The sequence below is a fragment of the Hevea brasiliensis genome, chromosome 4 (genome assembly GCF_030052815.1).
Source record: "Hevea brasiliensis isolate MT/VB/25A 57/8 chromosome 4, ASM3005281v1, whole genome shotgun sequence".
NCBI lineage: Eukaryota > Viridiplantae > Streptophyta > Magnoliopsida > Malpighiales > Euphorbiaceae > Hevea > Hevea brasiliensis.
This window is the reverse complement of record NC_079496.1, coordinates 111,397,137-111,412,273: the sequence shown is the minus strand read 5'-3', so window position 1 is coordinate 111,412,273 and position 15,137 is coordinate 111,397,137. Positions and strand designations below refer to the sequence as shown.

The 15,137-nt window shown below is 31.8% G+C and overlaps 1 protein-coding gene across 1 annotated transcript; it reads left to right on the top strand.

The window, feature by feature from the left end:
• The first annotated feature begins 1,484 nt into the window (after window positions 1–1,484).
• Window positions 1,485–4,129, top strand: LOC110636890 (mechanosensitive ion channel protein 10-like). The gene is made up of 5 exons (XM_021786767.2): window positions 1,485–2,541; window positions 2,689–2,926; window positions 3,057–3,350; window positions 3,457–3,659; window positions 3,748–4,129. Exons 1-5 carry the CDS (start codon window positions 1,748–1,750, stop codon window positions 3,986–3,988), a joined length of 1,770 nt encoding a protein of 589 aa, XP_021642459.2. The 5' UTR covers window positions 1,485–1,747; the 3' UTR covers window positions 3,989–4,129.
• The last annotated feature ends 11,008 nt before the right edge of the window (window positions 4,130–15,137 follow it).

Below are 15,137 nucleotides of genomic sequence, written 5' to 3'. Positions count from 1 at the left end.
TGTATATGCGTAGATATAATTCTTACTTTCAAAGCGAATCAACGGTACTTAAAGTTGTTACGTGACGAGTTTTCTCTTAAAACTGTCATATAATACGAGAAAAGCTTGGTTTACTTATTAATAATTATTACTTTTTTTCTTTATTGTTATTATGTTAATATTTTATGCGACTTTAATTATTTAAATTATGTTTAAGATTTATATATTTTAATCTATATAATTAATTAATAAAAGAGTAATTATTTTTATTATAATACTGATTATCAATATTATCATAATTATTATTATTTAAAATAAAAATATAATTTAATAAGCTTTTGGTTAATTATTAATTATTACATTTTTATTTAATTTTGTTACATTAATATTTTATTTTAATAATTTAAATCAATTATCGTAATAATAATAATAATTACTTAAATTAAAAAATAATTTTATTTAATAATATTATTTACTTTGAATAATTGTGACCCCTTTTAATAATTATTACATATTTTTTTTAATGTCATTATATTAATGTTTTATTTTTTTTCTTTAATTATTGAAGTTATATTTAAAATTAATTAATATTCCAATTTATATAATTAATTCATAAAAAATAATTATTTTTATTATAATATTGATTGTCGTTCAATTATCATAATAATAATTATTATTATTAATTAAAAAAATAAGTTTAATGCTATAATTTAATTAATTAGAATTTTTTTATCTTCAATTTAGATTTAATTATATCTAACTAATTAATTTATGACCTAATTAATACAAATTACCTTATTTAACTATTTTTGTACCCAAGAATCGCTTAGCTTTGTAAAATTTTTTTTGTCTAGAACTCACACTATTAAGATTTATATATATTGTAACGTATGATTAATTAATAAAAAAGTTATTGTTTTATCATAATATTAATTATCATTCCATTATCATAATTGTTATTATTATTTAATATAAAAAATAATTTAGTTTAATACTGAAATTATAGCTAAAATATATAAAATATGTAATTATATTTATTAATTTATTTATTTTTTTTACAGAAAATGAATTGTAAAAAGTATAAAAAAATATAATTTTATTGAAAATTTAAATAAGCTATATAAAATTAAAATAAGAGATAAACTTTAATAATCAAATTATATAAAAAAATATTATAAATTATTTTAATAAAAAATAAAATATTAAAATTTAAATTAAATATATAAAAAGATAAATTTTTAGTAAATTTATGTGTAGCCTAAGCATTTAATTATTATTTTTTTCCTACAACATCTAATTAGTTTCGTATATTTGTAAGTGAGAATGTATATCCACCAGTTTGACTGAATAATCACTCAAATAATCCACGTGATGGAAATTAAATGCTGATAATGATATCATGTGAGACCTAACTAACTATGTTGGCTGCTTCTGTAACAGTAGCCAAGCTCTGCTTCTATTTAAATGCTCTCTTTACCTGGAAACCACCAACACCAACAAAACAAGTATCAACCTTGTCTCCCTTCTCCACCTCCATAACACTTGTGCAAATTAAGCATTTCTCCTAGCTTTCTCATGATTTTCCTGTACTTGCCTTAATCACCCACATACTTAATGTTTATTTTCTCTGCAAATTAATCCATTTAATTTCCTTTTGGGAGGGAAAAGTTCTACTTTTACCCGGAAAAGTTTAATTTCCAACCTTTCTCCGAATTGTGAGTTTTTCCTTTTGGTAAACAAAGAGCCCTACAGGGTTTCGACTAAAAGCATGTCAGAGGGAACCAATGATGTTAATATCGACGTCTCAGATCAGTCGAATGGATCTCCAGGAATAACTAAGGTTGATGAAAAGCACGAAATGATGGAAAATACGTTGATCTTTATTGAATCAACTGCTTTTGTCTGCATTACGGGGCTCTTAATCGCTACCTTGATTGTGGATAGATTGCGGGATACCAGGATTTGGGATTTTGAGATGTGGAAATGGTGTTGCTTAATATTGGCTGTTCTGTGTGGTAGACTTCTAGGGTACCTGTTCACGGAGGCTCAAGTTAAGTTGATTTGGAAGATCTGTTCACGGAGGCCCTGGATTGAGAGAGCAATTTACTTCGCGTATGGAGTAAAGAAGAGCATCATTGTTTTTATATGGCTGGGTTTGGTTTTCCTAGCTTGGGCTCTTCTGTTTGACAGTGGGGTTAAGCGAAGCAAGGAAGTAAGAAAGATTCTAAATGATGTTACTAGAGGTCTTGCTGGTTGTCTCATTGGTATTGCTATATGGTTAGTGAAAACATTGTTAGTCAAGCTTGTAGCTTCTTTCCATGTGAAGACTTTATTTGAAAGGATTAAGGAAGCAAACTGCAATCGTAAGATCCTTGAAGCTGTTTCAAATAAAAAAAAGGACTCCGAAGAAGACACAAGCGAGTTGTTAAATGCGATTCGGGTTAAAAAGCTGCCACGTCTCTGCTGTGGTGAGAATGGACGAATCAAAATGGAAGATGAGGAAGGAGCCAAAAAAGCTGCTAATGAGATTTTCAAGGAACTCGTAGTTCCTAATGATCAAAAGTAAGCAATTAATTAGAACAGGTTTCTTTGCCTCTTTGGAAGTTAGTGTTGTAATTTAATATCGTATGCTAGCTAGTTTGTTCTCAGACTATATGGGATCATCGAACTCATCTTATCTCTGTTGTTTCCCTCTATGTGTGGTGTTAGGTATATGGACTTGAATATCCTATTGGACCTCGTGAAACATAAAGAAGAATGTCCCGATTGTCAAGTGGCAAAGGAAACGTGTGAACATTTCCGAGCGGTAGCAGAAGATAAAACGGGCAGAAATGAACAGAACAATCAATCTGACTTCAGGAACTGGGTTACTCAAAGGTTAAATGGTGATCGAGAAGCTGTAGCAGGAGATAAAAAGATAAAGAAATCAGTCTTTAGAAATTGGGTGGTTAGCTCTCTATCAAATTTGCTTTTTCTTATAAACTCTATATTAAGTCGTTATCCTCAATTTACATAGTTTTGCCTTTTGCCTTCCATGTTGTAGATTGATGACTCTTGTCAAGTGTTGTTGTTTACAGGTTAAGGTTTACAAGGACTATGAATCTGTGAACAGCGCCTTGAAATACAGAAAAACAGCAGTTGACGAGTTGAACAAGCTTGCTTCTGTCGTGGTGCTTTTCGTAATCATTATTGTGTGGTTACTTTTCATGGAATTTTTAACCACCAAAATAGTTGTCTTCATGACTTCTCAACTTTTACTGGTGGTTTTCATGTTCGGTAACACTGTCAAGACTGTATTTGAAGCCATCATATTTGTGTTTGTGATGCACCCATTTGATGTTGGCGATCGCTGTCTTATTGATGGCATACAGGCAAGCTCGAAATCATAGAATATATAAATATACTTATATCTTGATTTATGAAAAAACTTAGAATTGTCATTATCTCTCTTTTGATATATACGTTGATATGTCACAGATGACTGTTGATGAGATGGAAATATTAACTACAACCTTTTTGAGATTTGATAATGCAAGAATATACTATCCGAATTCAGTTTTATCTACCAAATCTATCTGCAACTTCTACAGAAGCCCGCCAATGATGGATTCAGTGGAATTTGCTATTGATCTTCATACTAGAGATGAAAAAATTACAAAGCTGCAAAATATAATAAAAAAGTAATCAATGTCAGCACAAATCTTTATTTGCCTCCTATTTGATTTTTTTTTTTTAAATTAATGAGGATGGATTCATTTGAAATTTCAGGTACTTGGAGAGCAATCCTAGACGCTGGCGATCGGACCACAGCTTGCAATTCAAGGAGATAGAGGATATGAATAAAATGAAAGTGATTCTCTATTTTAGTCACACCATAAACTTTCATGATGCTGCAAAGAGAGGCAAACGAAGATCTGAGCTAGTGTTGCATATGAGGATAATTTTTGAAGTTCTTGGGATTGAATATCATCTCTTGCCTCAACAGGTTCACCTTAAGCAGTTAATATAATGGGTCTATGGCCTCTGCACTTCCACCTCCTTAATGATAATTCATTAATGGACTTACTTCGTTTGAAATAAGTTCACCTTCCCTTCTATCCCTTCCAATGTTAGAAGCCTTCAGTTCTTCTTTGATTATGTACTTCCTTTTGGTTTTTTCCCCTCGCTTTAAATGACTATGTTGTGCCGTCCGTATTTATGCTAGTGATGGTTTTGAATAATTATTATAATGGAAAATAAAACTATTTTGTGTTATTTTGCATAAATTTTAATTTACTAAGCTATTTTAAATGCTTGATTTGTAGTTTAAAATTTTAATTTTTTAGTATTTATGGTCAACCTATTTTTAAGTCAATTTATGCACATTGAGTTAAGAAGGCACAGTTTTTCGGACTTCTAATCAAATTGAAAAATTGAACTAAACTGAAACTAAATTAAAAAGAACTAAATTTGCAAGAATCAAGCTAAACTTATTTTACTATTTTAATTCAGTTTCGGCTCTTCATTAAAAATCGAACAAAATCAAACCAAATCAAAACTAAACCAAAGAATTGATTTTATATATATTTATGTGTGTGCTTTTTTTTAATTTTTTAGATATATTATATAGTTTCAATAATATATATATATATATATATATATATAATTTAATATTAATTTTTATTATTTTTAATCATAAATACATTAAATTACTTTATAATAATGAATTATATACCTTTCAATCATGCAATATATTTTCTAGTTAAAAATTATATAATTAAAAAATGTATATAAGATAGTAAAATAAATTTATTAAGATATATATTATGAAGTAATTTCATTTTTAAATATATTATTTCATGAAATTAAATTATGTCCCACTAAAAATGTCAACGATACTATCCGAATTAAATATTTTATGAGGTTTGTGTTTGTGGAGATAGTAGAAAGTATGGCCAAAACAGTAAATGTTCAGAGTTGAATGTGCTAAAATTAAAATTACATTAACTTTCTTATTTTTAATTTAAAAAAGATTTAATAATAATTTATAAAATTTTTATAAACATCTACTATATTAAAATTAAATTTATTTTTAATACTTATTATTGTGAATTAAAATTTAAACTAAGTAAAACTTGTATATTGTCCAATAAAGTTTTAACTTTAAAGAGTTAAATGAAACTACAATAAATAATTTCTCTAAAGTTCAAAACTATGTAGTTTTGTGCTTTTGACTTATTTTACAATCCTTTCTGTTTTATAAAAAGAATTCAGGAAAAAATTTTAATAAGAATAAAGTTGAAAAAAATAAATTTTAATAATTTTAGTAATTATCAAATACAATTGTTAAATTGTTCAATTTTCAAAATGTAGGGACTAAATCGTAATAACAATCAAACTGTAAAGTTAAATAGTAAATTTTTCTTAATTAAATCAATAATATATTTATTTTTTTACTTAAAATAATGATAATATTGAATTGAAAGACATCTAATTTTGACGAAAGTACAAGTAAGAGACTAAATTATTTAATTTTAAAATTACAAGAATTAAATTATAATATCATTCAAAATTTAGGGACTAAATAATAAATTTTTTTTATTTTAATATTAGTGTTATTAATATTTTGAAGTTAAAAATATATGATTATTTTTATCCTTTAAAGAATATAATAATATTATAATTTTAAATATAAAAATCGAGAATCAAATTAAAATCAAATTAAAATTAAAATAAAACCAAATTAAAATTAAAAACACTTAAAATTAAAATCAAAATTAAAATTAAAATAGAACCAGATTAAAATTAAAAGCACTTAAAATTAAATCAAAATTAAAATTTAATTTTTTATTATAAAAAACAAAAAAATCAAAATTTAATTCTAATTTTAATTTTTATATAAAAAAAAAACACTGAAATCAGAAATACACATCAAACATTGAGTTTTGAACGTTCTTTCGAGTACACTTTTCAATATCATAATAAAATATTTATAGTCTTTAAATAATCTATCATAAAGCTGAATATGATTGATGAACAAGAAAACTCTTGTCCTTACTATCACAGCCGTAAAATATTTATAGTCTTTAAATAATCTTTTATAAAGCTGAATATGATTGATGAACAAGAAAACTCTTGTCCTTACTATCACACCCGTCTCCCATTTATTAATAATCATAATGACTTGAAATCCTATTAAAATTTATATTGCAAACCCTTGCATTGAATTAGTAATTTATATCACCTACTAAATTCAAAAGACTACTTCCATTTTCAATCGGTTATAATTTCTGAAATTGTAAAAGATAATCTACGTAATTGCTCTCTCTATTAACCTACAATACCAAAAATATTAACTAATTATTAAATCATTAATATTAAAAAAGAATATATAATTAACATAACAACTCACAATATTTCTAATTTTAACTATTTTTTTGCCTGAATTTTAACTATTTTTAACTATTCTTTCTATCTATAGAAAGAGATGCATGTAAATCCAGAGTCCTTAGTGGGTACCAACATTATCAACACAATAAATTCAACTGTCAAGCGCATGCCCAACCCAAGCCGAAGACAATCATGCATTTTCACAACCCGAAGTCATTCCCTTCATCGTCCATGTTTTCTTCTTCGCCACCCACAGCCAAATGCTCCTGCAGTCTTGGTAGCAAATCTTGAGAAGAGCGTGTCCACTAAGGGGATTAAAAGAAGTGAGATGCCCAGCCGAGAGTGGATGTGGTGTTTGAGGGCAGAGAGGGTGGTGGGGTTGAGATTGAGGTGGAGAGATGGGTTTTTGGATTGTGCCAATTCTCGTTTGTTGATTGGTTTTGTTGGAATTCTGTAATTGAAATTGAAATTTTTCAGATCAAAATTCGTTTTTGTTGTAAATTTTATAATTTTTTGATTTTTTTTTTTAATTGCGTTTTGCATTTCAAGGCCTTAAACTGACATCTGAATACAACACAGAGAGTAAGGTTCTAGGATTGTTCGTGAGCCAATTACAAGGCAGACCCTGGTTCCTTTTAAACTTTGTCACATAGTCGGCCAAAGCATTAGCTTTTCTATTAACTAATGAAAGGGACACATTAGAGAACAAAGGTATTAAAGTGGCTATTGTATCTACTGTTGCTTTGATCTCCCAGGCAGGGTATATATGATCATTCCTCACATATGAAAGAAGAATAGATGAGTCTGACTCCAAGATGATTGAAGTAGCACCCATATCACGAGCTAGCCTAATTGCTTCAAACATTGCTTTAGCTTCACCAACCAACAAAGAAGAGCAGTAAAACTCTTTGACTAGACCATCAATCAGGTTTCCATAGTGATTACTCACAACAACCACTGCCACAGCTTTCGTATCGCCACTTCTCCAAGCTACATCACTGTTAAATTTCAAAACATCCACTGTTAAATGAGCCGGTGCCCTAGCGATGGGTAACCTAGTGAGAAGTTGCGGTTCTCGCAACTAGGAGCCCTAGACCCAGGAGAAAATTCATAAAATAATTTTTGGGACTTCAGAGAAGAGTCATTGAGGTTTCTATGGCATTAGAATGCCAAGAAAATGCTTAGAAAAATTTTTCAATCGGTACAGACAATTTTGGCCCGTTAAGCCAAACGGAGGGCATTTTGGTCATTTCGCCTTCAGAGACGATTTTTGACCAACTTGTCCAGTTAAGTAAATAATTAGTATGATCTAAAATATGAATAAATATTGTTAAAAATTGAATTGAAAATGAGTAGAAAAGAAAAGAAAAGAAAAATGAAAGAAATTGGGAATTATGACATCACATGATGTCATTAACATGCCCCCACCCAATCACAACTTGACAAGAAAATTAAAAGGGATTAAAATGATATAAAAATGAGATAAAAATGAAACAATTCCAGCAGCCCCTTCTTCTTATTCCCGCACCAAAGAAAAAAAAGAGAGGAAAACCACCATTAAAGCTCCAAATGAGCTTGATTCCCTAGCCAACTATACCATAAAACCTCACCCTCTCTTCACAAAAAATTTCCCTTAACACTAGAGCTAAACTTGGGCAGCCATTAGAAGAGAAGGAAGTGAAGGAAAGTGAAGGGTGAAAATTCATCCAAGAGGTTAGTGCTAATTTTCTTGCTTCCATTCTTTTCTAAGCATGAATTTAAGTTGAGTTAAGTTGAAAATTTGATGAAAAATGAATTAAAGATGCATGAACTTGCCCCATGAAATTTTGGCAGCCTTAGGGTACCTAGGGTTTCAACAATTTGATTGCATAATAGTTATGTATGGCTGCCATTAAACATAATTTTGGTGTTTTAATTCATGGATTGTATGTATATAGAGAATTGAAATTGTTGGAGTTAGGGTTTGGGCACCAAAATTTGGATTTTGTTTAAGTATTGATAAAAAGAGGTTGTAATGGTCAGTTAGTGACCATGTGGTTATGTTTGAGTAGGAAATTGAGTGAATGGTGCCAAGAGAATTGAGGTTATGTATGCTGCCCTTGGTGACCTGCAGGGCTGGGCATGAGTTCAGCAGGTTTGGACAACCATAACTTGAATTTTACAGGTTCAATTGGTACAAGACCAATTGGACATGAAACTAGACACATAATGGCACAACTTTAGTGAAGAAATTATGCCCAGAAAACCAAACCAAGTGGACCAAAAGCTTGCCCTAATCCGGGTGACCTGCAGTCTGCCTGGGCAAAATGACCAAATGAACAGTGTTTGGTCATTTGGCCATAATTCAGTGTAGAGAGTTTCAATTGACCTGAAATTTTACCAGCAACAAGCTGAGATATAGACCAACAACTTTCATGAAGAATACAAATCCAAATTTTGACCATAACCTAGTCAAATTGCCAACCAAACTTAGGTCACCAAATCTAGCATAACCAAATTGCCCAGAAAATCTGGGTACAGGTCACTCCGGCCAGTTATGGTAAAATGACCATAACTTGAGCTACAAAACTCCAAATGGAGTGATTCAAAAAGGAAATTAAAGAAGACACAATAAGGAACAACTTTGATGAAGAAAGGTTAGCCCAGTTTCCACTCTAAAATTGTCCAATGGAATAGTAAACTTAGGTAATAAAAACTAAAAATTTAGAAATGCATCTAGGGGACTTTAAATTGCAATTGGCAATTAATACTAGCAAATGTAAAACTCAAAATGTGGGATCTTGGTGTAATTAGAATTAATATATCCATTAAGTATGAAAAATTCAACATTTTGGTTGACTAGTAAGGTGAATAGTAATCAAATGATTAGTAAATTAAGATGAAGACCTAGAACCAATTCTAAGCTTAAATGCTTAGAATTGTATGACAAATGTGGACTATGCATCCTAGTCAAAATTGTTAAAAAGAAATTAAGGCCATAAATTTGAAATCCATGAAATGTTCATAGATTACTTGAAACATGAAAAATAAGTCACCTAATTGATGTGAATAGATAGTTAGGGCTTATATGCCCAATCACAAATGGAATTCATAAAATATTAGTAACTCAACTTGAAATATAAAATTTGTAATTACATAAGTAGATTCTTGAATGTATAAATGAGAAAGGAAAAATGTTTTGAATACAATGGTACATGTGAACCATTGTTTAGAATTGTGATCAATATGAATAACATAATGAATGAATAAATGAACCATATTAATATATGAATGAGACATTAGTTCTCATTATTGTAGAAAGGAGAAGTATTTTGAGTACAATGGTATAAAAGGATAATTGATGTGAATTGTAATTATATAAATGATCAAATGAATGTATGAATTATAATTGAAATTTATCATGAAATAATGAAATCATAAAACACAATATATTAATATTTAATGATATTATGTGCACTTGTATTGCCTAGACACGTGTGTCAGATTGGATAGATTGGCATGCCAATAGGGTATTGTTTTAGCAGTACTGCGAAAGGCTTTATGCCTGTAATTCATGGCTTTGTGCCCGTACTCATGGCTTTATGCCCGCATTCATGGCATTATGCCAATATTCATGGCTTTTATGCCCGATTATGTGTTATCATGGCTTTTTAGCCATACTGACTGCATACGTGGTTGACGTTCCGCGTCCCATGGTATGACGGCCCGAGGCACCGCGGTGTCCAGTACCAACGACCCGTTATCCAGTTTAGTCAGCCTGTCATAGGTTACTTGGGCAGTGAAATTTATTGAAATAAGTTAAGAATATTAGTAATAAAAAAAATATTAGAAATTAAATAAATGAGTAAGATGACCTAAAATAAATTAGAATAGTTATTTATTAGAAAGAATCGAAATGAACTGGACCGATATCAAAATTTACTTATTATGAAATAATCTGAGACAACCTAGCAAGTATTGAGAAAATGCTAAAAGATTAGCAAGAAAATTATAACATAAATAAATATTGCAAATGTGACTTATATAATAATATAAGCATAAATTTATTATTTTTAGATCATTTTTTCTTTGTACATTATTACTGTACATTGGCGAAATAAATATTTCCAAAGAAGACTAAATTAGGATAAAACATATTAAATTTTAGAAATCGCATGTGAAGTATAAATAGATCTTAATTATTTGAATTATGTTTTATTTCTATCTTTATTTGTATATTATTTCCTTATTATATTATTGCACCACTAAGCAGCAATGCTTAGCGCGATGGAATTGTTTCCTCGCGCAGGTACTGAAGCTAGAACCCAATGGACGTTTGACTGGGAATTTTGAGAGTCCAGATCTGCAGAGTGTCAAAGGTTGTCACCTCCTCAGCAATGCATGTAACTAGGTCTCATGTACATCGCTTTATGTATTTTGTATGCTATAAATATTTTGTATGTTGTAATTCATATGTTGTAATGTAAATTAAAAATTCTTAAGTAATATTAATGTGATGTAAATTTATAAATTGATTATTTCATATGTAATTAAATTGTATATCATGTAAATTAATGATGATTGAAAATTATCATATATGAGTTGAGAATGAATGGAAATGAATATGAAATTGAATTATATAGAGGATATTCGAATTGATGAGATAATTATGATTAGTATGGATAAGATTTTATGGTGAAAATATTATTGAATTTTCAAGCAGGTGAATAATGAAATACGCCAAATAGAAATAAAATAAGAGAAAACTCCACTAGTTTCTCCATAGAAAAATAATTGATATTAAATTAAACGAATTCAAAATTACTAAAATAATAAAGTAAGATAAGATAGGGTGCTCCGGCACCGAATGTAACACACTTTGCTCGGCTACACTATAGTCGAGTGAGGGGTGTTACATTTCTCGACAGATGGGGCAATAAGGGTCAACATGCATACCTCTCCTATTTAAATTCCAGTTAACAGGGAGAGCATTTAGAAGTGCTTTCCACATGAAGACCTTCATTTTTTGTTGGACTTTAAGGTTCCAAGCTTTTTTTCCCAATATGCGCAGGGACTTAATGGGAGTGAGAAGATTGTACATTATGATTGAGGCTTTGAACTTTATTCATCAGCTTTCTGTAGCCCGATTTCACAGAGTACTGGCCTGATCTTTCCAAACTCCAAATTAAATTATCTTCACACCCTCTTGGACCTATTGGTATGGACAATATGGATCTTGCCTGATACTCATTGAATAATTGGTTAACTAGATTTTCCTTCCACTGTAGCCTGTCATGATCTATCAAGTCACTGACCATATTAACATGAGGAGGACAAATTGTAGGCCTGTCCACCTTGAAGTTGGGAGCCATTGGTATCCAAGGGTCTGACCAGATCAAAGTGTTTGAGCCATCTCCAATATTCATGCGAGTTCCCCCTTGAAGGACTTCTCTGCCTGCTAGAATGCCTTGCCAAATCCAAGACCTGCATTGCCCTCTTTTAGCTTCCCAAAAGGAAGATATGGGGAAATATAATCCCTTCAAAACTCTTGCCCATATGCAGTTTGGTTTGGTGACCGGCCTCCAACTTTGCTTTGCTAGGCATGCAAGGTTGAACAATTCAAAATCCTTGAATCCCATTCCCCCTCGGAACTTTGAAAGGCATGTCTTCTTCCAGCTGATCCAAGCCATTTTCTTCTCATTATTTTTACTCCCCTACCAGAATGTAGATACAATCTTATGTAGTTGAGTACAGAAGGACTTAGGAAACTTGAGAATAGCCATAGCAAAAGTGGGGATAGCATTAAGAACCAATTTGATAAGCACTTCCCTTCTAACCTGTGAAAGCAGTTTTTGTCCCCAGGATTGTGTTTTTGCAGTCAATCTCTCTTGAATAAACTTTAAAACCTGTGTCTTTGATTTTCCCCACAATGTTGGGAGGCCTAGGTATTTCTCATTGAATCGCATTTCTTGCATGCCAAGAGTCCCCAAGATGAATCTTTTAAGATTTGGTGTGGTGTGTTTGCTAAAGAAGACATTTGATTTATGAAAATTGATCCTTTGGCCCGATGCTGCTGAATACTTATGAATAATAGCCTGCAAATTAGAAGCTTCAGCTCTTGTAGCAGTACCAAATAAAAGAGTGTCATCAGCAAACAAAACATTAGTAATAGCTGAAGTAAATTTAGACATTTTCATCCCTGAAATCTTCCCATCCTCCTTTGCTTTGGACAATAGACAAGATAATGCCTACGAAATAAACAAGAATAGGTAAGGGGAGAGAGGGTCTCCTTGCCGAATGCCCCTGGTAGGAATAAAGGGTGGGGTTGGATCTCCATTCACCAATATTGAGAAGCTGACAGATGTTATACACTACATCACCAAGTGAACCCAAGAATGAGAGAATCCAAATTGGATAAGAACCTTTTGGAGGAATTGCCACTCAACTTGATCGTATGCTTTGTGCATATCAAGTTTTATCGCCATAGTGTGTTTTCTGTTGTTTGAAGATTTTAAGTGATAGAACACTTTATGGGCAATAATAATATTATCTTGGATTGCTCTACCTGGGATAAAAGCAGCCTAATCATAAGTGATAAGAGAATCCATCCAAGGCTTTAAACGATTCACAATAGTTTTAGAAATCACCTTGTAAAGGAAGTTGCACAAGCTAATAGGTCTGTAATGATTAATAGAAACAGGGTTCTTACATTTGGGAAGAAGCACTAAATTAGTTCTATTGAGCTCTCTAAGCATGAAACCCCTAGCATAAAAGCTATGAACAGCTTTACATACATCTGAACCCACTGTTTCCCAGTTTTATTGATAGAAGATTCTAGAAAATCCATCAGGTCCTGGAGCTTTTGTGCTTCCCAATTCAAAAATTGCTTGTTGAATTTCTGAGTCTGAGATTGGAGCAGGCAAGTGATCATTAATCTCCTAAGTGACCAGCTGTGGCAAAAGTCCAACCACTTCATCCTCTCCTACTGTTGCACATTTCCTATAGACATTTATGAAGAAGTCTCTAATTGTCGTCTTAATGTTAGACTCCGTATCAATCCATCTCCCATCGTTCTGCTGGATTTTCGTGATAGCATTCCAATGTCTTCGTTGAATTGTGGTCATGTGAAAGAACCTGGAATTTCTCTCTCCTTCTTGAAGCCATTTCACTCTGGATCATTGCTTCCAATGAAGTTCCTCCCTTTTCCAAAGCTCATGGAGGCAATGCTTAATTCTTTCCTCCTTTTCCTTGTTATCCTCCAATAGCGGATGAGCATAAATATTTTCAAGTTCATGCTTCAGCCTATTAATTTCTTGCTGATCACCTCTAAAATAGTCTCGACTCCACCTGCTTAAATCTGTTCTGCATCTTTTTAGTCTTTGAACTACTGTGAACATTTATGATCCTCTTACTTGTTGATTCCATGCATTCTTAATAACTTCTGGGCTCTGGGGGTTCAAAAGCCACTTCATTTCAAACTTGAAAAGAAAAGTCTTCTTTTGTGGCATTGGCTCCAAAATAAGAACAATTGGCCAGTGATTCAACCCCAACATTACTTCATGAAATATAGTAGCCTTTGGAAATATCTCACGCCACTCTACAGAAGTTAAGGCTCTGTTTAGGCGCTGTTGAATAGCACTCCTGCCAAAATGCTTGTTATACCATGTGAAAGAGGGACCCTTTCCTTCAATATCAATCAATTCACAAAACTGAATCATATCGTGAAAATCCATTACTTGGGTGAATGTAACTTGTGAGCCTCACATCTTCTCTTCTTGGTTCAAAATTGCATTGAAATCACCAATGCAAAGCCAAGGATTTGGTGATGGAAGCTTTAGATTTTTAATTCGATCCCAAACATCCATTTTGCCTTCTCTATATGGGCAGCCATAAACAAATGTCATTTGCCAGGAGACACTACTTCCAACCTGTCCCACCATAATATCTATTAAATTATGATAGTGGGAGTTGATTACAACTTCCTAACCAGTTGATTTGTTCCTGTTGGAATAATTCTGAAATTGAAATTGTATAGATGGAAATGGAAAAAGAGGTAAAGGTAAGGGTATTTTTCAAAATATAAAAACAAAAATATTAATAATAACATATTAAGTAATAAACTACCCCAGTTAAGCTTCCTATGGCTTGGGTAGATCTAAATCACAGCCCTATCTTTTCTTAAGGACAGAGCTATAAAAAATCTCTAGGGGTGGAAATCCAGATTCTTATCTCAAGCAGGAAAAGAAATTCTAATTAAAGCAGTAATCCAGACGATTCCATCCTATGTTATGTCCACATTCAAGCTTCCTCATGGTCTATTGAATGCATTGGAAAAATTGGCAAGTAAGTTCTGGTGGCATCAATCATTTGAAAAACCCAACATTCATTGGTTGAGTTGAGAGAGGCCGATATGGAGTAAGAGTAAAGGGGGCATTGGTTTTAAGGATTTAGATTTGTTCAATTCTCCTTTACTAGCTAAGCAAGCTTGGAGATTGCTTAAGAACCCTCAAGCTTTACGGGCTCAAATCTTGAAGGGTGCGTATTTTCCCTTTTCTGATGTGTTGAATGCAAGGATTGGGAACAATCCCTCTTGGAGATGGAGAAGTCTCATTGAAGGTCGAGAAGCACTAAAACAGGGACTACGTTGGAATGTTGCACGGCCATCTTTCCTACATGTTTGGAGTGAGCCATGGATGTCCTCCTTGTATGATTTTAAAATCCGTAGTGAGAAGCCACTAGGGAGTCCTGTGCTCTATGTATCAGATCTTATAAATTTTGAATCACATAAATAGGATGAGGCTATTCTCTAT